Source organism: Bos indicus x Bos taurus, chromosome 1, assembly GCF_003369695.1.
Source record: "Bos indicus x Bos taurus breed Angus x Brahman F1 hybrid chromosome 1, Bos_hybrid_MaternalHap_v2.0, whole genome shotgun sequence".
Taxonomy (NCBI): domain Eukaryota; kingdom Metazoa; phylum Chordata; class Mammalia; order Artiodactyla; family Bovidae; genus Bos; species Bos indicus x Bos taurus.
The window spans coordinates 57,938,777-57,965,433 of NC_040076.1; the positions used below are offsets into that span (position 1 = coordinate 57,938,777).

At 39.6% G+C, this 26,657-nt stretch overlaps 1 protein-coding gene across 5 annotated transcripts in view; it reads right to left on the reverse strand.

Annotated features, from left to right (window-relative positions):
- Positions 1 to 26,126, reverse strand: part of SPICE1 (spindle and centriole associated protein 1) — a 59,143-nt gene extending 33,017 nt beyond the window's left edge. For 2 of the 5 annotated variants that reach the window (XM_027521930.1, XM_027521770.1), the window contains exons 1-7: positions 26,019 to 26,122; positions 16,638 to 16,733; positions 12,599 to 12,646; positions 9,771 to 9,914; positions 4,047 to 4,149; positions 3,733 to 3,839; positions 1,129 to 1,244 (exon numbers count right to left, since the gene is read on the reverse strand). In XM_027521930.1, coding sequence (XP_027377731.1) covers positions 1,129 to 1,244; positions 3,733 to 3,839; positions 4,047 to 4,149; positions 9,771 to 9,914; positions 12,599 to 12,646; positions 16,638 to 16,733 — 614 coding nt within the window. In that variant the 5' untranslated portion in view covers positions 26,019 to 26,122. Of the gene's footprint in view, positions 1 to 1,128; positions 1,245 to 3,732; positions 3,840 to 4,046; positions 4,150 to 8,720; positions 8,925 to 9,770; positions 9,915 to 12,598; positions 12,647 to 16,637; positions 16,734 to 25,779; positions 25,803 to 26,018 lie in introns of those variants that run through there. The other 3 variants (XM_027522013.1, XM_027521853.1, XM_027522082.1) reach the window with 3 other exon arrangements.
- Positions 26,127 to 26,657: the final 531 nt, after the last annotated feature.

Genomic DNA, 26,657 nt, shown 5'->3' on the forward strand with positions numbered 1-26,657 from the left:
AAGCAATCCTGAGGAAAAAGAACACACCAGGAGGAACAAGGCTCCCAGACTTCACACAATATTACAAAGCTACAGTAATCAAAACAAAAATAAACAAATAGAATCTAATTAAACACAAAAGTTTTGCACAGCAAGGAAGCCATAAACAAAAGAAAAGACTATCCAAAGAATGGGAGAAAATATTTGCAAATAAAGTGACTCTCCAAAATATACAAACAGCTCACTCAGATACATATCAAAGCAACAAACAACCCAATCAAAAAAAATCGGCAGAAGATCTAAATAGAGACTTCTCCAAAGAAGGTATACAGATGGAAAAAAGCAGATGAAAAGACGCTCAACACTGCTAATTATTAGAGAAATGCAAATCAACCTACAATGAGATATCACCTCAGGCCAGTGAGAATGACCATCATCAAGAAGTCTACCATAAATGCTAGAGAGGGTGTACAGCCACTACGGAGAACAGTATGGTGATTCCTTGAAAAACTAGAAACAGAGCTACCAGATGATCCAGCAATCTCAGTCTTGGGCAGATATCCAAAGAAAATCATACTTCAAAAAGATACATGCACCCCAATGTTTACTGCAGCACTATTTACAATAGCCAAGACATGGAAGCAATCCATAAGTGTCCATCAATAGATAAATGGATAAAGATGTGGTATATATACACAACAGAATACTACTCAGCCATAAATATGAACAAAATAATGCTATCTGCAGCAACACAGAAGGACCTAGAGATCCAGACTAAGTGAAGTAAGTCAGACAGAGAAAAACAAACATCATATGGTATCACTTATATGTGGAATCTAAAAAAAAAAGATACAAATGAACTTATTTACAAAACAGACTTACAGACTGGTACTAAGTGAGAAGATCTCAGATGTTTTCACCACAAAGAAGAAATGGTAATTATATGATGTGATGGAGGTATTAACCACCCATCACTTAAAGCTATGATGGTAGCCATTTTGCAGTATATAAGTATACCAAATCAACAAGCTGCACACCTTAAACTTATACAACATTATCTATCAATTATACCTCAATAAAGCTGGGGAGGGGAGAGATGGCCTTGGGAAAAAAGGAAGCACTGTAGATATTTATGCCATATATACTTACGTTCCTGCATTTGCATTTGACTGAGAGCTTAGAGAGTTATCCAACTCATTCTCACTTTCTTCTGACTGGCTGTTAACAGTTCCTTCTTGTTCATCATCATCTACTTCGTTAAGAGCCTTTTTACAATTAAATAACAACACAGACCGGTTACATACACCCTTATCTTTTGTTTCTTTTTGTCCTAAGAGAAGAGAGGTCCTTCCTTCTAAGGCAAATCCCTCCACACGTGGTCTAGAAACCAAACCCTCTTACCTCCTCTGGTCCATCAACTGCCCCTTCTCTCTCCATTTTCAACCTCTCCTTACTAGCTTCAATTCACCCACCTTTAAATGTAAGTCTCTCCCATTTTATCCTGACCCTGTACTGACCTTGACCTACCATTTATCTTCCCTTTTTGTGCCATAAACTTTTTGAAAGATCTGCCCCACTTCTCATTCACCATTTGTACCCTTCAACTTTGCTTCTGCCCTGCCACTCTGTGTAAACTGTTCTCTACATGGTAAACATCAACACACTTGTTCTCAAATCAAATGGATATTTCTGTCTTTGCCTTCCATTACTTCTCACTCATTAGATATCGATGGCAACTCATTTCTTTCCTTCAAAATCTTATTTATAAACTTCTCTTTTTCACTTCCGTGATACCATTATTTTCTTGGTTTTCCTTCTTCTTTTAGCCATTCCTTCCCAATCTCTTTCATTGGTTCTTTTTCTATCCTTCCCCTCTATTTAATGTCATTCTCCTCTCACTTGATGCATTTTTGATGTTTACATCTAATTCCAAGGTGCAATTACAAGCCAAATGTTGTTAATTTCCAAACCTCTATCTTCACCCAGATGTCTCTTGAGCCCTCAACATTCACGTCCAACTGCCTAAAAGATATCTAGAGGAGAACATCCTACACATAAATACCCATCATGTCTAAAATTTATCATTTTCCTAAGCCTCCCTTAGGAGAAGGGAATGGCAATCCACTTGCCTTTACTCTTGCCTGGAAAATCCAGTACTCTTGCCTGGAAAATCCCATGGACGGAGGAGCCTGGTAGGCTGCAGTCCATGGGGTTGCTAAGAGTCGGACACAACTGAGTGACTTCACTTTCACTTTTCACTTTCATGCATTGGAGAAGGAAATGGCGACCCACTCCAGTGTTCTTGCCTGGAGAATCTGGGGACGGGGAGCCTGGTGGGCGTCTATGGGGTCGCATAGAGTCGGATACAACTGAAGCAACTTAGCAGCAGCAGCAGCAGCAAGCCTCCCTTATCATTCTTCCAGAAACCTTGTTCCCGCCATATTATCAAGACCATGAACAGCATAACCATCTACTCAGATTCTCAAGCCAGCAGACTGGAAATTATCCTTCTTCTTTACCCACCACATCCAATCAGTCACCCAATCTTGTCAATTCTACCCCTTTTTAAGCTTTCAAATCTATCCCTCTTCCCCTTTGCCTCCTTCCCTACTGCCACTGCTTTGGGACAATCGTCACCACTTCTCACCAAGATTCCAATCTGAGTCTTTTAACAAGACCCTCTCACCAGTCTTGCCCTTCCCTCCCCAATCCATTTTCCACACTACTGTCAATTGCACCGCAACACTGCTCTTCTTAAAATCCTTTAGCGGGTCTACTCTTGCTCTCTGGTTCATTGGCCCTTCATGACCCAGCTCCTTCCTTTCTCTCTAACTCTGACTCTTGCTACTTCCCTACCCTCATCACATGATCATCTGAAAGCTAACTTTGTAATAACTGCCAAAACATACATACATATTCCTGGCTTTTGGCTAGGGATATGGCTAATAGGCTTTAGCTATTAAAAATATGTACAACGTTCTACTTAATTGCCTTTATAAGCAGCAAACAGTACACTTATATGATTCTGGACTTTGTAATTCCCTAGGATCATCCATCTAACTGATGATTCTCTTTTTTTCATAGAAGATATAAATAACTTGGGAAATTGCATTAAACAGGTCCTGAGTCCTGTGTGTGCGTGCTCAGTCACTCAGTCATATCCAACTCTTCATGGGACTGTAGACCGACAGGCTCCTCTATCCATGAGACTTTCCAGGCAAGAATACTGCAGTGGGTTGCCATTTCCTCCTTCAGGGGATCTTTCTAATCCAGGATTGAACCCGTGACTCCTGCACTGGCAGGCAGATTCTTTACCTCTGAGCCACCTGAGAAGCCCATGCATATATACGTGCTAAGTCATTCAGTCATGTCCAACTCTTTGTGACCCCATGGACTATCATATTATGGCACCAGACAGCCTAGATTTGAGTGCCATCTCTCATGCTAACTAGCTGTGTAAGCTTGGACAAGTCACTTAATTTTTCTGAGTCTGTTTTTCGTCTGCTAAATGGGGATAGTAATAGTAACTACTTCCAAAGTAATCATTCAGCACAGGTTAGCTACTATTCTCCAGTCCTATCTTGTTTAGTATGAGCATTACTCACTGAAAGGGCAACATGCTTGAGTAAGAATATTTCTAGCAACCACATCTCGGTATTTCGGTATTAAAGCTTTTGAAATGTTTACCACAATACCGATCTACATCAACTTAATTTTAGCATGAGCGTTATGGCTGTGAGCAAAGCACATTACCTGAGGCTCTATAACAGATTCGCTACGGATGGCCTGGGTGACAGGGTCCTGACTGACCACAGTGGGACTCTGAGAGGACTCTGGAGCCATTGTTACATTCGGAAATCCTGCAGAAGGGAAATGAGCCATGATGATTTTGTTTCATTTAAACTGACTTCACATGCACTCTACACTGCCATAAGAATCTTTAATAATAGCAACTCACGTTTATTATAACATGATACCTAAAGGAAGATTTTAAATTCTTTCAAATAGCCAGGTGTGAGCTGTGGTTAATAAGATAAAGAAACTTTTGTTTGATGTGAATACTTTACCTGTGCGCCTGCGAGGAAAATCAACAAACAGACCTTTCGCTGTAGCCATCAAATGATCAGATTTTTCCAATACATCCTGCAGCTGGTATTGATCAGAAAGAATCTAGACGTGTTAATGATAAACATTATTATTCAGGAAAAATATATATATACACGTATATACGCAACAAATCACAAAGGAAAAGCCTGTTCAGGAGTATAAAAATAATCTAAAATCCTCAGTGGCAATATTGTTAAGTACCAGTAGATGGGGCTATTACAACAATTTGTTGTTTAGTCACTAAGTGAAATCGCTCAGCCCTATCGGACTGTGAACCCATGGACTGCAGCCCACAAGGCTCCTCTGTCCATGGGATTTCCCAGACAAGAATATTAGAGTGAGTTGCCACATCCTATTCCAGAGGATCTTCCCCACCCAGGGATCGAACCCATGTCTCCTGCGTTGGCAGGCAGATTCTTTACCACTGAGCCACTACAATAATTGGAGAAGGAAATGAGTGGATTTTAAATGCTTGGCTTCAACCCAAAGAAATACATTATTAAAGTATGACCCAGTCCACACACAAATGTAAAGGTAAATGTAAATATACACCAAAATAAAAGTTTTGCTTAACCTTACTCTTTGAGAACCACTCTTATACTTTCTTTTTATTTTCTATTTTTCAAATGATGGTTGCAACCCACTAACTCCATTTTATAATCCATAAACAAGTTGTGATCCACAGTTGAAAAACTCAGTAAACATATGAATCTTTGAGGCATAAACTCAGATGTGTGAATCTTTGGTGCTTCGACCACTAAAGTGATTTCATAATCCACTAATGGGTCATGACCCACAACTTAAAAAACACAGTGTAAGATGTGAGTTTGGGGGCAACAAACAAAAAAGCAATGCTTCTGCATTTGTAAACAAGCTGGTTTGCTTTTTTTTTTTTTGAGACACACCATTTTTATTTTTTTTTATTTTGTACTGGAGTATAACCGATTAACAATGTTGTTTCAGGTAGACAGCAAAGGGACTCAGTCACACATATACATGTATCCATTCTCCTCCAGTTTTTATCCTGGAAAAATGAGAACTCAAAAAATACCATTACAGCAGGGTCTCTGATCATGTACTTTCAACTCAGGAACTTTCCTACTTACAAGCAAGGATGCAGAATAGAGTAAAAGAAGTGAACTCTACCCCCCAGCACCAGATGGCATGCTTGGGTTGAAAGGAGTTTCAAAATTGGAAACTGACCAGTTCCCAACACTGATTCAAATGAAAACATCTGGGGAAAAAATGCTCTTACCAGAATTTCTCTGGACCATGAAAACAAGTACATAATATGACCTTGGTTATTGTTTTCTGACATGAAGAAGAATAACAAGTCACATTCTTTTTCCCCTACTTCCCCTGCTAAAGTCAAGCAGGTTGGCTGGCTCAAGGTGGTAAGAATAAAGTCCTGAATCTGTCCTCCCACAAAGAGTAAGCTTTGGAATGGCATAAGGCAAAGAGCACATTTGGAGTCAGAAGACTGGCATCCTAGGCCCTATCAAGAGATATCAAGCAAAATCCAACCTCTTTAAACTTAGTTTCCTTATATGTAAATGAAGTACAACCACTTCCCCAACACACATGGTGTCATAAGGTTGGCGACACACTGCAAATCTGTCTACAACTCTCGGGATATCAGAGAACATGGTTACAACTTAAATTTCCATCCCTGGTTAGCCATCTTGCAGTACATGCAATAAGAGTTTAAGAAAGAAAATGCATGGAGCATTATAATCTACCACTTACACTAGAAAAATTTTACAAGGTATATTTCTTAATGGCAGTTTTAAAAATTTACTGTTTTAACTTTTTTAAAAGGCACTGACCTCCTATCAAATTAAAGAAATATAAATTGTCAGAAGCAGATTGTTGAGGAGTAACTTTACCATATCAAGACCTGATGTGCTCAACATTGCTAATTATTAGAGAAATGCAAATACAACTACAAGGGACCACCTCACACCAGTCAGAATAGCTACCATCAAAAAGTCTACAAATAATAAATGCTGGAGAGGGCGTGGAAAAAAGGGAACCCTCCTCCACTGTTGGTGGGAATGTAAACTGGTGCAGCCACTATGGAGAGCAGTATGGAGGTTCCTTAAAACAGGGGTCTCCAGCCTCTGGGATCTAATGCCTGGTGATCTGAGGTGGGGCCAATGCAATAATAACAGAAATAAAGTGCACAATAAATATAATGTTCTTGAATAATCTCGAAACCGTCCCCCCACCCATGGTCTGTGGAAACATGGTCTTCCATGAAACCAGTCCCTGGTGCCAAAAGGTTGGGGACTAAAATCTTAAAAAACTATAAACAGAGCTACCATATCATCCAGCAATCCCACTCCTGGGCATATATCCAGAGTAGATGAAAACTCTTAATTCCAAAAGATACATGCACCCCAATGTTCATATACATGCATAACAATCACTTTGCTGTACACGTGACACCAACACAGCATTATAAACCAACTATATTTCAACTTAAAAAGTTGTTTTAAGACCTGATGTTAATTATAGTGAGGTCTCCAGTAAATCCACGGTCCTGAAGCCCTCTCCCTGCTGGTCCCTGCACAGGCTCCTGGTGGCAGATGGCTTCAGTGACCAGAGGTCAATGCAATGGTTTTCTCTTCCTCTTTCTGGATTTCTTTACCACTTCTCTATGATAAAACTCACCCTTATGATATGAAAATCAATCTCTGCAGGCCCATCTGTATATATTACTTTTCCAGATGGGTTTTCAGAGCACAAAGCCAAACTTATGAGTGGTATTAATAGAACGTATCTTGGATTTTCAAAAGATAAAAGTCCCTTAAAAAACAGTATGTGAAACTTCTCATGCTAACAGTTTTGTTCTCTGATAATAAAAACCAGACAGCACTGGGAAAATTTAAGGAGACTATAAGTTAGTTACTATATTGTTGGGATGATTAAAATCCTTATCAAAGCCTTGCTGTCTCTGATTTGGGTTTGGACCCTTGCTTGCTTGATTCCCACAGCATGGGTGTATCATACAGCAAATGAAATCTAAGATTACGCTGGTCAAAGAGCTTTTCTCTTAATTTAGGTTGATCTAGGAGCCCAGCTTCTTGGGGATGGGTGCTGGTAGCTCTAACACATTGTGATAACGCCCAGGTGGATATGCCCTAGGAGGCCTCTTCAGTTGATCCCCTGACATCCCTTATTAGACATAATACAGCAACATTGAAATAACAGATGTATGTATCCTTTGACTCAGCAATTCCACTTTCAAGAATTTATCCTACAAATCTATTTATGCATGCATGCAAGGCTAAGTCGCTTCAGTCGTGTCCAACTCTATGAGAGCCTATGGTCTCATAGTAGCCTACGAGGCTCCTCTGTCCATGGGATTCTCCAGGCAAGAATACTGGAGTGGGTTGCCAGGCCCTCCTCCAGGGGATCTTCCTGACCCAGGGATCAAACCCACATCTCTTATGTCTCCTGCATTGGCCGGTGAGTTCTTTCCCACTAGAGCCACCTGGGAAGCCCCAAATATGTACTCAAAAACATACTCAAGGATATTCACTACATTATTTCCATGACAAGGCAGGAAATAATCTGTGGGTGACAGACTTATCCATCAATATCCTTTCTTTCCATTTTCTCCTTAACAGGGAAACTCCCAAGTTAGCCAGGTACACAGCTAATTTCCCAACCACCCTCATAGGTGAGAATGGTCACTTGATGAAGTTTTGGAAAATGGAGAGAAGCCAGAGCTTCTGGGTGATCCATAAAAGGAGCAGCATGTACTATCTTACCCTCTTCCTGCTGCCTGGGAAACAGCTCAAGGAAGCAGGAGCAACCGCTCTGCAGTCAGACATGAATGCCCTGTAATAAAGGACTGGAGAGCTCACTACCAACTACCATGTACCTCTGAGTTGTTCCATATGAGAGGAACAGATTTCTATTTTGTTTAAACCGCTATATCCCGGGGCCTTTTTTCCCCAGATGCTGTACCATACTCTAACACACATCCCAAATGTCCACCAATAAAGCACTAGATAGATACATTGTGGTACATCCATATACAACCTCGCCAACAAAAAGAAAAGGTAGATTTCTAGATACTAACACAGCAAAACCTCCAAAATATGTTGTTAAATGGAAATGTCTAAATCCCACTAATAGCAGAGGTTCTCAGCCCTAGCGAAATATTAAAAATTACATAGCAAAAGTCTACAAAATACCTAAGAAGGGCCACATCCCAGATCCACTGAACCAGACTATCTGAGTGTAAGTGTTTCTGGATCCAGATACTGGTTTTTGAATGGGAATTTTCTTTTAATGGAAATTAGAATCAGGGTTGAGAAACATTACATGAGAATATGAGGAAGCAGCATTACAGAGAGAAGGCAAAGAAACTTCACTCACCCTCTCTGACCACTCCTCCTCCACCCCTAATTCTACCACAACTACCAGGTATAAGAGATTCGGGACGTGAGCAGGGACCACTAGGGAGGGGAAACGAAAGCCCAGGGTCACCTCAAAGTGACTTTCGGGTGACTCAAAGTCACCCTTTTCCCTGGCCAGATCTGTGTTCTTAGCTCTTTCACGGAGAATTACCACATAATATTTAAAAGCACGTGACTTATCTAAGATCACCAAAAGATACATACCTCTAAAGAATCATTCTCTCTCAATCCATTGTTCTTTTTACAAGCTTGTGCAAACATTTATTTAGGAGATATAATTCTTCTCATGTTATAGAAAGTCAAGACGTTCATATTTCACTAGGAAGCCTAACAAATTCCTCAAAAGATAGAATGTGACTTGAAGCTACAGTAGGTCACCCAGACAGACAAGTGTCATAAGCTCCAACACTGAACAAGAAGAAAAAGGGCATTTCTTTTACAATGATTTCAGCCCAAATAAAAAGGTTTTTCTTCTGTAGTTTCTTCTTATTTTTCATATTGCTTATTCCTACACACTCTGATTACTTATTCAAACACGCTACATCTGGCAAAAGATTAAACCAAATAAAAGCAACTGACAAGCACACATTTTTTTTTTTGCAAAATAATTTAACAGCATGGCTGTTGAACCGAGAAAAACAATTAGAGCAGCCTAAATATATACATAGCACTAATTATGTGCCAAGGACCATACTAATCACTTTATTAGTATTTTATCACTGAAATATCATAATAATACAATCAGGCAAGTAGTGTTATTCCAGTTTAAAATAAGGAAATTCAGGCTGAGAAGTCAGTAATTTAAGGTCACACGGCTACTGACCATGTGAGCTAGTAAGAAAATTTTGACTGTGACTATAAGTTCTTTGTTCCTGAAACATTCTTTCAAATATACAGCTAGTAAGCTATAGAGCAGGAATTTAAACTATAAAATCAGACTGTAATCCTCACTCTGCTCCTTTATCCAAAGACCACCTATACATCATTGTGTGCCTGTGTGCATGCTCAGTTATTAAATCATGCCCAACTCTTTGTGACCCCATGGACTATAACCTGCCAGGATCCTTTTGTCCATGGGATTTTCCAGGCAAGAATACTGGAGTGGGTTGCCATTCCCTTCTCCAGGGAGACCACTGTATAAGGACATGATAATGATTAAAGTCTCTCCAACATCAATAGATATGAGGGGAAAGAGAGACACCTACTTTCCTCTTCTTTGCTTTCTAGTTCTATGGATAATGAGTTTATCATTACCTCCTTCATGATAGACAATCTCCTCTTCTCAAGATTAGAAATTTCCGGTTTCTGCTTCTTCCATCTCCTCTTCAAAGCTTTTTCTTGGAGCTCCCAGTGGACCAATGCTCGATTCTTTGATTTGTGTATTTCATGACGACGGATCTATATAGAAGAAAAATATATGAAAGAATGTTTCAGGAGCAAAGAACTTATATTCACAATAAAAATTTTCACCAACTCCTAAATTTTCAAAAATGATTTTTTAAAAAAGAAGTATCTAAAACTAGTAGACCCAGAGAATCCCTGGTGGCCTGGTGGGTCGGATTCCAGGCTTTCACTGTTGTGGCCCAGGTTCAGTCCCTGGTCGGGAACTTAGATCCCTCAAGCCACAGGGTGTGGCCAAAAAATAAAATAATAAAACAAGCTAGTAGACAAAATAACATGTCCTCTGGGCTTTGCTTTAAAATGCTTCAGTGAAGAAGTAAAGGGTATGATAAATGAAACAACTATGGCAAAATTTTCACAACTAATATATCTAGGTGAACAGTATATGGTAATTCTTTTTATTTTTGTCTCTACTTTCACATGAGTTTGAAATTTTTCATAATACAGAATTTTAAGTCAGTTGGGCATCATTATTATCCTCAACAAACATTTAATGAGTACCTACTATGATTAAGATTCCTAGGCCCACAAAGACATATAACATATGGCCTTTATCCATCAAAAACATTAATAATATGCCCAGAAAGATTGGACATAAATGCCATGCATTAGATGGCATATACTCAATGTCTTATGTAGCTAGTAAGTACAACGCTTCAGAGGTAAAAGTAACTGTTGGGCAGCTTCAAAGAGTAAGACTTCAAACTTGCTACAAAATTCAAAGAGAGTACGGCACTAGCATAAGGATACACAGAGATCTATGGAATATAAATTTGAATCCAAAATAAACCCTCATATTTATAGACAACTGACTTTCAACAAGGGTGCCAAGGCAATTCAGTGTGAAAAGAATAGTCTTTGTAATAAAAGGTGCTTAGACAACTGGATATCCATTTGCAAAAGAATGAAGCTGGACTCCTACCTCACACCTTATACAAAAATTAACTCAAAATGGATGAAATATAAGAGCTAAAACTTAAAAACTCCTCAACAAAAGCACAGAAGTAAATATCTGTGAACCATGGCTAGACAACGATTTCTTAGATATGACCCTAAACATACAAGTGACTAAAAAAATAGATAAACTGGACTTCATAAAATTTACAACTTTTATGTTTCAAAGGATACCATCAAGAAAGTAAAAACACAACCAACAGAATGGAAGAAAACATTTGCAAATCATATATCTGATAAGAAATATCAAGAATATATAAAGAACTATTACTCAATAAAAACACAAATAATCCAATTTTACTTTTATTTTATATTTTATGTCCCTCTCTTCACTAAGCCCAGTCATAGTTGTCACATATTTCCTCTGGCAATTTTTAAATAGCTAAGGGATTTGAACAAGCATTTCTCCACAGAAGATACTACAAATGGTCAATAAGTATATATAAAGGATACTCAACATCATCAGTCATGAGGGAAATGCAAACTGAAACCACAATGAGATTCCACTGTATACCCTCTAGGTGAACTAAAACCACAAAGACGATAATGACAAATATCAGCAAGGGATGTGGAACAAATGGAACCTCCATACATGCTAATGAGAATGTAAACAGGACAGCCACTCTGGAAAATAGTTTGGCACTTCCTCAGAAAGTTAAATATAGAAATATTATATGACTCAGAATTCTACTTTCAGGTATACACTCAAGAGACTACAAGTACATGTTCACACAAAAACTAGTACATGCATATTCATAGCAGCATTATTTATAACAGTCAAAAAAAAAAATGAAAACAACCCAAATGTCCAACAACTGATGATAAATAAAACCTGGTATGTCCATAAATGAAATAGTATTTTGCAATAAGAAGGAACACAGTACTGATACATGCTATAATATAGATGAAACTTGAAAATATCACGCTAAAAGAAAGAAGCCAGATACAAAGGGAAACATACTATACTGCATGCATATGAAATACCCAGAATAGGCAAATCCATAGACAAAACAGATTAATTGTTGCCAGGGATTGGAGGTGCATGGCTCAGAAAGTGACTATTAATGGGTGAAGGGTTACTTTGGGGAGGGAGTGATGAAAATACTACAACATTAGAAAGTGATGATGGTTGCATCACTCTGTGAATATGCTAAAAAGCAATGAATCATACACTTTAAAAGAGCAGATTTTATGTTATGTGAATTACATCTGAATAAAGCTGTTTAAAAAATAACAAATCTATAGTAGAAACTTTTTTAAAGTAAAACCTGAACTAAGATAAAGAAGCAAAGTAAGATTTGAACAGAAGGAGAAGAAAGTAGGGAAACCATACCAAATAAATAGAATAGCATGACCTGGGGCTCAAATGTGGAGATATACATGGCACATTCAAGGAATAAATTATTATGTATGTTTGCATGTGGAAGTAATGGTGAATAATGTTTGTGTATCTACAGATAGGAAAAGACGATAAATGTGGACAGGACAATATTGGACTTAGAGAGATATAAAGTGTAAACTGAACCTATCTAATGAAATTCTAATACATGCTAATTATTATTCATAAAATAAGGAAGCCAAGGACATACACTTTTTGATTTTATATAGACATAAGTAAGATTAAAAATAACTGAACAACTTGTAAGATGCTTTCTATTCTGCGGGTTAAAAACCAAGTATCAAGTAAGACACTGAACAAATGACTTAACTTTCCATAGTAAACTTACCAGATCTTCAGGAGTTGCCCGATGAACTGTCAGATCAGTCACAGTGTTCTGCAAAAAAAAAAAAAAAAAAGATGAACTTTCCTTAAAAAGCGAAAGGTTTCTTACAAAATAGTACTACATGCTGGATTTTAATGGCTGAAAACAGATTCAAAGTCCTGAGACCAAAGAGTCTTTGAGAATTAAATTCTCAACTTAGAGATTAACTTGGATTACTTTTAGTTGTCTTAAAGAAAATAACAGACTATTAAGTGTTTCATAGAAATTAAGCACTAAATTCAACAAGCAGGCACACATCATATTAAAACGAAAAATAAAACAGGGTAGAATGTAATTCAAAATGGGTTAGTTTAACTAAAGTTATAGTTTTCAAACTATATTCCATTGAACGAGGCAACACTAAAGATTCCTAAAAGATAAAAGTGTGTTCAAGAGAGGTTCAATTTGTGTACATGCCAACACTTTCAGCATAGATCCTATCATAACAAGAGATGAATTTTGAGGGTACTGTGTAACTTCATAAGTTATGAAAGGACAGAGAGGCCTGGCATGCTGCAGTCCATGGGGTGGCAAAGAGTCAGACACAATTTAGCAAATGAACAACATAACTTCATAAAATATGAAAGCAGTCATTCAGGTAAAAAGGCAACAAAACAACATGGCAGGGCTTCCACACTGCACAATTCCAGGAGGCTCCATCAATATCCTAGGCCATGCAAATAGTGCCCCTTGGCATTGTGCAGTGCACGGCCTGCACAGCTCCAAGTAGCAGCCCCACAATCTGGCCCTTTCCAAAATGACTTCAGTCATTGTGTTTGGTAAGGCAGGAAACAAAGCAACATAGAGTTTTAATTCCAAGAGAAATATAGAGAACTGGGTCTAGTGAAAAACTTCTGATATACTCTAAGACCTTACTTTTGGGCCACAGGTAATATTTAGCTCAAGTCTTTTATATACTAAAGCCATTATCCTTTTATATTGATTTAGCAAAATACAAGGTACAATGATAAGATCATGAGAATTATTTTTAATAACTGTAATAAAAATTCAGGTATATAGTGAAAGCCTCTTGATGAAAGTGAAAGAGGAGAGTGAAAAAGTTGGCTTAAAGCTCATCATTCAGAAAATGAAGATCATGGCATCCAGTCCCATTACTTCATGGCAAATAAATGGGGAAACAGTGGACACAGTTTTTCTGGGCTCCAAAATCACTGCAGATGGTGACTGCAGCCATGAAATTAAAAAACGCTTACTCAAGCGCTTACTCCTTGGAAGGAAAGTTATGACCAACCTAGATAGCATATTCAAAAGCAGAGACATTACTTTGCCAACAAAGGTCCATCTAGTCAAGGCTATGGTTTTTCCCGTGGTCATGTATGGATGTGAGAGTTGACTGTGAAGAAAGCTGAGCACCGAAGAATTGATGCTTTTGAACTATGGTGTTGGAGAAGACTCTTGAGAGTCCCTTGGACTGCAAGAAGTCCAACCAGTCCATCCTAAAGGAGATCAGTCCTGGGTGTTCATTGGAAGGAATGATGCTAAAGCTGAAACTCCAATACTTTGGCCACCTCATGTGAAGAGCTGACTCATTGGAAAAGACTCTGATGCTGGGAGGGATTGGGGGCAGGAGGAAAAGGGGACGACAGAAGATGAGATGGTTGAATGGCATCACCAACTCGATTGACATGAGTTTGAGTTAACTCCGGGAGTTGGTGATAGACAGGGAGGCCTGGCGTGCTGCGATTCATGGGGTCGCAAAGAGTCGGACATGACTGAGCGACTGAACTGAACTGAACTGAACTGAGTGATATGCTTAGAATTATTTTTATGGGAGAAAATATAATTTCATTAATACTACTATTGCTTAAAACTACAGTTGACTCTTGAACAGTGTAGGGTTTTTTTTTATTTTTAATTGGAAGATAATCGCTTTACAATGTTTTGTTGGTTTTTGCCATTTATCAAAATAAATCAGCCACAGGAATACATATGTCCCCTTCCTCTTGAACCTCCCACCTACCTCCCACCCACTCCTACCTCTCTAGGTTGTCACAGAGCACCAGGCTGAGCTCCTTTTGTCATACAGCAACTTCCCACTGGCGGTCTCTTTTACATGTGGTAATGCGTATATTTCAATGCTCCTCTCTCAGTTTGTCCCACCCTCTCCTTCCCCCACTGTGTCCACAAGTCCATTCTCTGTCTGCATCTCTACTGCTGCCCTACAAGTGGGTTCATCAGTACCATTTTTCTAGATTTTATATATATGTGTTAATATACGGTATTTGTTTTTCTCTTTCTTACTTCACTCTATGTAACAGGCTCTAGGTCATCCACCTCACTAGAAATGACTCAAACTCATTCCTTTTTTATGGCTGAATAATATTCCATTATATATATGTGAACAATGTGAGTTTCAACTATACAGGTCCACTTATAAATGTGGATTTTTTTTTCAATAAATACATACTAAAGTGCTACAAGATCCGCATTTGGATGCATCCATGGATGTAGAACCACAGATCTGGACAGCCAACTGTAACATTAGATGTGGATTTCCAACTGTGCGCAGGGTCAGTGCCCTTAACCCCATGTTGTTCAAGGATCAACAGTATTTTCTTCTGAAATTGCCTTTAAATCAAATTTACAAGCTATTTCAGAAAACGTCTCAATATTTTCATCACAACAGTTTTATTCAGTTCATCTCTCCTCTCTCATTTACCATTTACACCGAAAGACCCATAACTACTTTCAAGTTTAGTCTACCTTCAAAAAACAAAGTTTCTTTCAGCACTAGAGATAATACAAAGTAAATGAGGAAGGTTCTGAATGTAATTTCAAATGATGGCTTTTAATTATACTTTGAGCAACAGCAGCATATCAGATTGGAACTTCCCAAAGTAACCACTCTGAAGGGGACAGCTTTACATTATCTATGCTATTTTTTTCTTTTAAATCAGTTTCATTACCTTAGAGTCACATCCTTCTACTATTTTACAACCAGATGACAACAAAGCAATCTAAACAAAAAGAAATCCATCTCTCCCACTTGCTAAGGCTGTCAGTTTTCCCAGCAGATGTGGCTAGAGTGATTGGCTACAACCCAGAATATTCTAATTCCAAAAGAATCCCTAAGATGCATACTAGTCCCTGACCAGTCACTCTCCACAACAGAAAGTAAAGGCACCTAAAGTCTCATGTCTAAATCAAAGAACCAGGCTCCAAAAGAGAAAATCCCCTTGATAAAACCACATGGTACTCAGGATAGGAGTCAGGGATCATGCCTCAGGTACCTGAGGCTTGTCTTGTATCTTATGAGAACCTTTGTACTGAAACTGACCAGTCTCTGGAAGTGAACAAAAAACAATTTGATAATAGAGCAAGGACTACCCACTTTTTTCAGTCAAAAATATCAATCCTATGATTATGGTATCACAGGTTGCTATGGGCAAATCTAAAATATGTTCCAAAAAATTTCACACTTCAGGCTAACTAGAGTTGCCTTAAAACAGTGATACAAGTTAGCTAAGAGTTGCCTTAAAGCAGTGATTTCTCAAAGTGGAGGCAGGGGGACTTTTTAAAAAACACACTCCCCACTCCTTTAAGATTTCAGTTCTTCAAAGGAGGTGGAAGTTATAGCCTCAACATATGTATTCTTTAAAAACTCCCCAAAGGCATTTGCTCTTCCCTCTAAGACCTAGGCTATCACGTGCCCAGAAACACAGTCCACTGTATTGCATGCTAACCCCATTCAGAGAACCATCCTGAGGGCCTAGGGTGATGTCATCATGTCTGTTCCTTCCATGTAATGTTATGTGTGTGAGTCATTCAGTCGTGTCTGACTCTTGTGACCCCATGGACTGCAGCCCACCAGACTCCTCTGTCCATGGAATTCTCCAGGCAAGAATACTGGAGTGGATTGCCATTTCCTTCTCCAGGGGATCTTCCCAACCCAGGGATAGAACCCACGTCTCCCGCACTGCAGGCAGACTCTTTACCAACTGAGCCACCAGGGAAAACCGCATATTATTCTTCCTAGACTTACATCCCATTCTTGCTTCACAGATGTCTTCTTCTTTACTTTCAGTGTTTTCCTTCCTCCTCCACGGGGACCATAACGGTTCACTCGGACAAAGGACATCTAGGAGTAATAATCATATCAATTTTTTTAAATACATGAAAAACTAATAATTAATCATCACCAGAGAGGGAAAATTATATCTAGGAAAATAAATTTTAAAATATCAGAAGACATATTTAAGCATAATGAAAGGAATAGGCTACCAAAAGACTTGGCTCATTCCCTTCACAGTTATTAGAATGGTGACACTGATAACTATGATAAAAGTCATATATGTTATGTTATCATATGATGACTATGATAACAAACTAAATATATGTGACTAATAAAGAACTCCAGGAATGTAGCTGTTACGATCTAAAGCAGAGATTTAGAACAACAGTCATAAGCTTTGTCACCCATTACACAAATTCTCAACGAATAAACGAAATGTCGGTTCCACGTGAACAACATGAATGTAGGAGAAAGAGAGCAAGAGATAGCTGGGGTTCGTTTTGAAGCATCTAACACTCAAAATCACTACTAGACACATGTGTATTTACCTTAAAATAAAGGTGGCTAAATTTTAGAGAATGAGTGAGTTATGATACCATCTCTAGTACATTTTTCACATAATACTAAATGGGTGTCATTATTGATACTAAGCTAGAATCTGAAAATTGCCAACAGTTGCTTGCCACTCTTAAAATAGCAATGCTAAGGGCACTAGACTAAACATTATACAAAATTAGAAAAAGACTCACACTGCCTGAACACTAGGATTGGAGAACACATACACGATTTTTAAAAAGCAACACATATACATGACTCCTATCCCAGAACTTCTTTACACACCTGAAAAATTACAAAACTTTTCAGCTGACCCCCTTACTCCAAATAATCCTAAAACACAGACTCGAATATTTTTCTTAAAGACCTCTTTTTTAAAAAATCATTTAGTCTACTGTGATAAAGATGACTAAATGCAAGTATTTCTCCAGAGTTGGCCCATACTGTTAGCAACCACATTCACTTTTTTAAAAAAAATGGGGTACAGTTGCTTTACAAAGCTGCACAAAGAAGTGCATTAGCTACATATATACATATATCCCGTCAATTCACTCTTTAAACACGATATCTATTTTCAGAGTGTACAATCCAGCAAAGGAGATGAATCACATACAAGTTAGAGAAAAACATCAAGTGTTATCACAGTGATAGTGATCATGGTGATGATGCTGACAGTGGTGGTGGCAACAATGATGGAATTAGCTGCTGACTCCTTTCTTAAGCTAGGGGGTATTCTAAAGTGTTTACATGTATCATAGCCTTTAATCCTAACACTAATCCCATTAAGTATTTTCTCATTTTACAGATGAGAAAACTAAGAGACAAAGAGTTAACTGACTATGAAGGTCACACAGTAAATGTCAGAGCCATAAATGTCATTTTAAAAGGTATGGAATGGAACAGAACCAAGAGACCCAAACAAAACTATACTCTATGGTCAGTTTATATTCAACAAGAGTGCCAAGAATCAATTCAATGGGAAAAGAACAGTCTTTTTAATTAATAGTACTGGGACAACTGGATATTTATATGAAAAAGAATGAAGTAAGACTGCCTACCTCACAACAAGCATAAAAACTAACTTAAAATGAATCACAGACTTAAGTGTAAGAGCAAAAAGTATAAAATTTCTAGAAAAATAACATAAGCATGAAAAGTGAAAGTGAAAGTAAAGTCACTCAGTCGTGTCTGACTCTTTGCGACCCCACAGACTGTAGCCTACCAGGCTCCTCTGCCCATGGGATTCTCCAGGCAAGAGTACTGGAGTGGGTTGCCATTTCCTTCTCCAGAGGATCTTCCCAACCCAGGGATCGAACCCGAGTCTCCCGCATTGTGGGTAGACACTTTACCATCTGAGCCACCAGGGAAGCCCTAACATAAGCATAAATCTTCATAAACCTTGGATGAAGCAATGGCTTCTCAAAAATGACACTAAAAACACAAGCAACCAAAGAAAAAATAAACTGGACTCCACCAAAACCAAAAACTTTTGTGCTCCAAAGGACACAATCAAGAAAGTGAAAAGACAACCAAAAGAATGGGAGAAAACATTTGCAAATCATACATATAATGAGTAACTTGTGGACTGGGAAGATCCCCTGGAGAAGGGAATGGCAACCCACTCCAATATTCTTGCCCAGGAAATCCCACAGACAGAGGAGCCTGACTGGTTTCAGTTCCTGAGGTTGCAAAGAGTCGGACACAATTTTAGCGACTAATCCAGAATACATAAAGAACTCAAAACTCAACAACAAAAAATCCAATTTTAAAATGGCTAAGGGATTTGACTAGATATTCTCCAAAGAACATACTACAGATGGCCAATAAACATGCCCAAAGATGTTTAAGATCACCAGTCATTAAATACAAATCAAAACCATGAGATACTTACTACCTCACACCACCAAGATAGTTACAATCAAAAGATGTAAATAACAAGTTTTGACAAGAATATGCAGAAACTGCAATTCCCATATATCGCTAGTGGGAATGTAAAATGGTATAGCCACTGTGGATCATAGTTTGGCAATTCCTAAAAAATGTTAAAAGACAGTTATCACATGACTCAGCAATTTAACTCCTAGCTACATACCCAAAAGAACTGAAAACTTATGTCCACACAAAAACTTGTATGTATATATAACAACATTATTCTTAATAGACAAAAAGTGGAAACATCCCAAATATCCACTAACTGAAGAAGGGATAAATAAAATATTGTGTATCCATACTATTTAATATCAATTAGCAATAATAAGGCATGAACTACTGATACATGCTACAACTTGGCTATGCAAGAGAAAGAAACCAATATATGACGAAAGGTCACATATTATATGATTCCATTTACATGAAATGTTCAGGATAAGCAAGTCCATAGAGACATATGATAGATTGGTGGTTGGGAGGGTCTGGTGGGAAAGGAAATAGAGTGACTGCTAATGGATATGGGGTTTCTTTTGGCAGGGATGAAAATGTCCTGGAATTAGTTGTGAAGGTTTCAAAACTCCTATCAATGTACTAAAAAAAAACTTAAGCTGTAGATTTTAAAGGGCTAAATTTTATGGTATGTGACATATCTCAATAAAGCTGTTATAAAATATATGGAAAACATCTAATAGTTGTTCAAAAATGGTTTCTAATGTATTTTACTCTTTAGCCACGGAGATCTTCAATTTACTCAGCAAAAACAAAGAGGAATCACAAAACGTCAGTAATCTATATGATGAACTATGTACTCATTAAAATTATATTATGAAGAATGTAGGGAAATACATAGAAAGTTCAGTGTGAAAACTAGAATACAGAAACACATACAGCATATTCTCAATGATGTTAATATACATACATTATTAATAAAGCACTTACTTGACTGCAAGGAGATCAAACCAGTCAATCCTAAAGGAAATCAGTCCTGAATATTCATTAGGGCTGATGCTGAAGCTGAAACTCCAATACTTTGGCCACCTGATGCAAAGAACTGACTCACTGGAAAAGACCCTGATGCTGGGAAAGATTGAAGGCAGGAGAAGAAGGAGACAACAGAGGATGAGATGCTTGGATGATATCACCAACTCAATGGACAGGAGTTTGAGTAAGCTCCAGGAGTTGGTGATAGACAGGGAAGCTGAGTCAGACACAACTGAGTGACTAAACTGTGCTAAACAATTCACATTTAATCCCACAACCCAATGAGAGTAGTGCCCTAAGATACACTAGAGCTCAGTAGCTAAGAGTATAGTATAAAACCAGACTGTGTGGGTTCACATCCCAGCTTTGCCACTAGCTGTAAATGCATAGGAGAAGGCAATGGCACCCCACTCCAGTACTCTTGCCTGAAAAATCCCATGGGCGAAGGAGCCTGGTAAGCTGCAGTCCACGGGGTCGCTAAGAGTCGGACGTGACTGAGCGACTTCACTTTCACTTTTCACTTTCATGCATTGGAGACGGCAATGGCAACCCACTCCAGTGTTCTTGCCTGGAGAATCCCATGGACGGGGGAGCCTGGTGGGCTGCCGTCTATGGGGTCGCAAAGAGTCGGACACGACTGAAGCGACTTAGCAGCAGCGGTAGCAGTAAATGCATAAGGTGCTTAGAACCCCTGCCTAGAACATACTGAGTTCTATTTAAGGATTAATGATGATGATGTCAGCAACAATGATTAACCCCCTTTCCCCAACGAGAAAAGCAGGGCTTTTGAGATATTACTCAAAGGCACACATAATAATGGACAGAACTGGGAGCTGACACTCAAAAGTGAAAGTGAAGTCGCTCAGTCGTGTCCGACTCTTTGGGACCCCATGGACGGTAACCTACCAAGCTCCAAGGTCCATGGGATTTTCCAGGCAAGAATACTGGAGTGGGCTGCCATTTCCTTCTCCAGGGGATCTTCCCAACCAGATCTAGTTATAATGATGTACCTTTTAGAAAACATTACTAAAATTGAGTTATCTCTGGTTGGCTCCGTATTTTCTAAGCTTTCTACAATGAACCTATGTTACTCTTAAAATAATTTATTTCAAGTTATATTATTTAAAATACTATATTTATTCAGAGACTGAAATTCCACCAGAATCAATTCTGAAAAACCACCCCTGAATCTGAAGTATACAAAGGTTTATGAGCAATCAAAGGGTCCATATACTTGTTTCTTTAGATGGTGAGGCTGTCGATATAATATCAAAAATTGAGTATTTTTTATCATAGCTATTGTACACTAATGGTGACTTCTGATGGTCACCATTGGATACAACATATTTAAATATAAGAGCTTTTCTTAGGCAAAGAAATATAGAAATTAATATAAGTAATAGATTAAATGCCTGAGTGTTAGTTGTATAAAAGCAAACAGTTAAACAATTTTAGCATAAGAAAATGTTACATCCAAAGAAACCATATTCAGGTAACAAACAACAACAGTGGCAAATGAAGGTAGTATATGCTATGGTCTGGATGTGTTTCCCCAGGATTCATATGTTGAATCCTAGCCCCTAAAGGTGTAAAGAGGTGGGGCCTTTGGGAAGTAGGGCCTTTGGGAGGCAGAGCCCTCAAGACTGGGATTAGTGCTCTTAGAAAAGAGACTTCTATAAGTTACTCTTGTATTTCCATGTTTATCTTTGAAAATTTCAAATATGTTTTGTTATACACAGAATTACATATTTGGATCACCTTTGAGCATAGTCCCAAAGTCTAGAATATTCCTACTGCAAATAAACAAATAAGTATCTTAATAAATGTCTATGCAACTAAAAAAAAGTTCTCCAAAGAAATCCTTAGTCCCTTACACCTTGTGAGGATACAGCAAGAAGGGGCTTGCTATGAATCACGAAGAGGACCCTCACCAGAATATGACCATTCTCACACCTTGATCTTGGACTTCCCAGACTCCAGAACTATGCAAAATAAATTCCTGTTATTTATAAGCTACTCAGTCGCCAACATTTTGTTAGAGCAGTCTGAATGGACTAAGACAGTATACACTATTGCCTTTTTTTTCCACTTCAATTTAGCCTAGCAAAGCAGGCTGTGGTCATTCTAAGATGACTCCCAATGAGTTGTGTGCATGCTTGGTCGCTAGTCATATCCAACTCTTTGCAACCCCGTGGACTGTGGCCTGCCAGGCTCCTCTGTCCATGGAATTTTCCAGGCAAGAAAACTGAAGTGGGTTGCCGTTTCCTCCTCCTGACCCAGGGATTGAACCTGCGTCTCCTGTGTTCCTGAATTAGGGGGCAGATTCTTTACCGCTGCACCACCTGGGAAGCCCCAACGAATTGTCCATTCTACAATCCCTTCCCCATGAGTTTGGGCAAGACCTGTGACTAGCTATTTCAGTCTGTTTTGCTTTTCCCCCTGTGACTTGTTTTATCCAACAAAATAAGGCAAATGTGGACATGTCATCCTGTGATTATATTATGTTATAAAAGTGTCTCTCCTAGGAAAATAGAACAGAAGAAATCTCTCTTGCTGGCCCTGAAGAAGCAAACTGCCATGCTGTGACACTCAATGAAAAAGGCATGTGTCAAGGAACTCCGAGAGCTGTGGGCAGCCTCCAGCAGAAAGTTGGTCAGAAGCTGAGAACTCACACAGCCCCAGAGAAATGAATCTGCCAACCTAAGGAAATGAGCCTAGAGCAGATTTTTCCCAAGTTGAGCCTCCAAATGTGAATGCAGACTCCAACACTTTAATCACAGTACCCAGCTAAGCTATGGATACTGTGAGATAATATATGTGTGCTGTTTTAAACCACTAAGCTTGTGATAATTTGCTATACAGCATAGAAAATGTACATAAACGTGTATGGATATAACAGTTGGACCATAAAGAAAGCTGAGCACTGAAGAATTGATGCTTTCAAACTGTGGTGCTGGAAAAGACTCTTGAGCAAAGAGATCAAACCAGTCAATCTGAAAGAAAATCAACCCTGAATATTCACTGGAAGGACTATGCTGAAGCTCCAATATTTTAGCCACCTGATGTGAAGAGCCAACTCACTGGAAAAGACCTTGATGCTGGGAAAGATTGAGGGCAGGAGGAGAAGGTGGGTAACAGAGGATGAGATGGTTGGAAGGCATCATCGATTCAATGGACATGAGTTTGAGCAAACTCTGGGAGATAGTGAAGGACAGGGAAGCCTAGCATGCTGCAGTCCATGGGGTCGTAAAGAATCAGATATGACTGAGCAACTGAAAAACGAACAACAGAAAATGAAAGCACTGGCCAACTCTAAAATCCAGCCTGTGAATGGTTAAGTTCACCACAGTATAACGAAGCTGCTGTCCCACCTCTGACTTTCCCTTCACCAACCAACTTCATGAAGGAGAAGCCTGTTTCAGCACTTGGATTTACTAAGCTCCAGTTCACTTCAAACTTTTACAACACAGGAACTACTTACGTGCTGAAAAGTGTTCTCTTGAACATCACCGATAATTGACCAAGGATCAGACTTTGTGGTCTAAGAAAGGGATTCTGTGCCACTTACAGGTACCAGGTATCATAAGGGAGCTGTAGTTCACATGCTGAAATGTGAAACTACAGAGATAGACTAATGGTTTACAGGGCTAACAAGTCAAATAATAAAATTAACATAGAAATTAATTAAAATTAGCATAGAAAATCTGGGTTGCATTTCTTTGGAGAAAATCTAAAAACTAATAGCTTCCTAGTTGCTAAAATTATTGGTCCCTATTTCTCTAGCCTATTGGTTTCCTATTTCGCTGGCCCTTTCCATCTCTACAGACACCCACTCCTGGAACCTTGCCCCTCTTTTAGCTTCCATGACACACTTCCTCCTGCTTTCTCTCCTGTTCTTTTCTCTTTTTCTTCACGGGCTCTGTAGGACCTCCTCACATTCTATGTAATCAAGGATCTTCACTCAGTTCTATGCCAGTCTTCTCTTCCTTCCATCAGACACCCTCTCTCTATGTCCAAGAATTGTTTTTGAGAGTCTGTACATGCCAGGCTCTGGCTGGACACTGGAGACACAATAATAAATGAGTTTAATATGGTGTCAGTTGTCATAGAGCATACTTTCTAGATCACCAAAGTGGAGTTCATATCTTCCCTCAGCGATCTCACCAACCTATCAGTGCACTGGGCACACAAATGCACTGTGAAAATGAGTGTCAAATCAGAGTTACACCTTTCCTCAAACCCCTAATGCTTGTTTCTAACCTGGCTTCTGCGCACATCTCCCAAATATCTCAAATACAGTATGGCCAATATACAGCTCCCTACCAATCTCTAGTTCTTGATATATAACTGGCTTGGTCAGTAAATGTTGCTGAATAATGCTGAACTACAGAATTACCATCCTACTAGTTGCTCCAGTTTAAAACCTTAGCATCACCTTCTTGTCTCAAAGCCAATCATATACCAGAATCTATTCATTCTTTCCCTCCAGTATCTCTCTCATGTCCCCTCTTCTTCATCTCTACCATGAATGCATTTTACAGGTTCTCATTATTTCTAACGGATTTTCCTTTCACACATTCTCTCACCCACTTCATCATCCATCTATTATTCCAACAAGTATTTTGAAAGCACCTGCCAAGAGCCAGGCAACAGAGACAGAGGAAGTAGAATAATTGTGGACCCTCACAGAACTTAGCGTGTCAGACCACAATTAAATGAGCAGTTGCAATAAAACGCTAATGTTGGAAGGATATTCAGTATCAAAGAAATACCTAACTTACTGTAAATAGTGAGAAAAGGCCACCTCCTCCAACTCCCCTAAAAATGTTTAAGCTGAGAGCAGAACTATGAATAAAAGTTAGAAATGGGGGAAAGAATGCTCCAGGTTGGGGGCGGGGGAGTGCATTTACAAAGGGTTCCAGAGGTTCTACTTGACTAACAAATATTTGAGAGGGTTAGAAAGAGGACAAAGAGAAAGGCAGAGGCCAGAACATGGCCCTGAGCACCACAGCAATTTGAACACTATCCTAAAGACGTACAAGAAACACTGAAAGGTTTTAGGCAGGGTCAATTATGATGGGATTTAGCCAACCCACTCTGGCTAGTGGAAAACTGATCAAAGGGAAACAAGACCTCTTTTCGAACACTATCCCTCCAATCATTCCTACCCAGATATACAGATAGAGTTTAGCTCTCCACACTTCACTTCCTGCCTCAAAAGATTTTAACAGCTCTCCCCTGCAGAGAGGAATCCAACTCAGCTTGGCACTCAGGCCCTTTCCTCGCTCCGGGTGGCCTGGCTGACTTTTCCTTGCAGTCTTTTCTCCTCTCACATCTCCCACACATCCTAAAACAAAGCTCTCGTCTTCGCATACAGTCCCAGCCTCTCCTTATGTTCAGCTTGGAACACCTGTCCCACTTGCACTCCCTTTCCACGGAGTTAACTCTCACTCACTCTTCAGAACACATTCAGGGGGACCCTCCTGAGAAACCCTTTCGACTTAAACGATCCGCCGTGTCCCCAAGTACTCTGGGTAGTTGATCTTTCTCCTGCGTGATCGGAAATTCCTTGAAAAATACATTACGGCACATCAATTTCTAGCTCTATGCAGAAGTGACCGAAAGCGAAGCGCACGCGCACACTCACGATGCTCCTACACGTAGCGCGCTAGACACGAACACACCCAGACAGCATCCTAACAGGCACACGCACTCGCAAAACACATGGAGTCGCAGGTGCATTTTGTAGTAAGGATCCTCAACCCAGACGCCTGAAACCCCAGGAAACAGGAAGACGCCACCACCACTCGCCCCGCCCTGTAGCCCGGGTTCCTAAGACTCCGTGGGGCCGCGGCTGCACGCCTCCGCCCCATCGTTGCAACCTGCCTTGTCGTTTCCCGATAGCTGCCTCCACCACCACTAAAAACTTTCAAGCTCCAGAACCGTCAGGCCCGCCACAAGTTAACTCAGCTCGCGGCTTCCGGGATGTTGCCTAGGTTACCGGAGCCCCACCCCAATTCTCTTGCGTATATCCGGCAAGGCCAGTGCGCAGACGCCTCTCAGTTTGGCTTGTACTAGAGGATTGCTCGGAGAAGCCAATGGCACCCCACTCCAGTACACTTGCCTGGAAAAGACCATGGACGGAGGAGACTGGTAGGCTGCAGTCCATGGGCTGGCTAAGAGTCGGACACGACTGAGCGACTTCACTTTGACTTTTCACTTCCATGCATTGGAGAAGGAAATGGCAACCCACTCCAGCGTTCTTGCCTGGAGAATCCCAGGGACGGTGGAGCCTGATGGGCTGCCGTCTATGGGGTCACACAGAGTCGGACACGACTGAAGCGAAGCGACTTAGCAGCAGCAGCAGCAGCAGCAGGGGATTACTGAAAGTGAAGTCGCTCAGTCGTGTCAGACTCTTTGCGACCCCGTGGACTGTAGCCCACCTGGCTCCTCCGTCCATGGGATTCTCCAGGAAAGAATACTGGAGTGGGTTGGCATTTTCTCCAGGGGATCTTCCCAACCCAG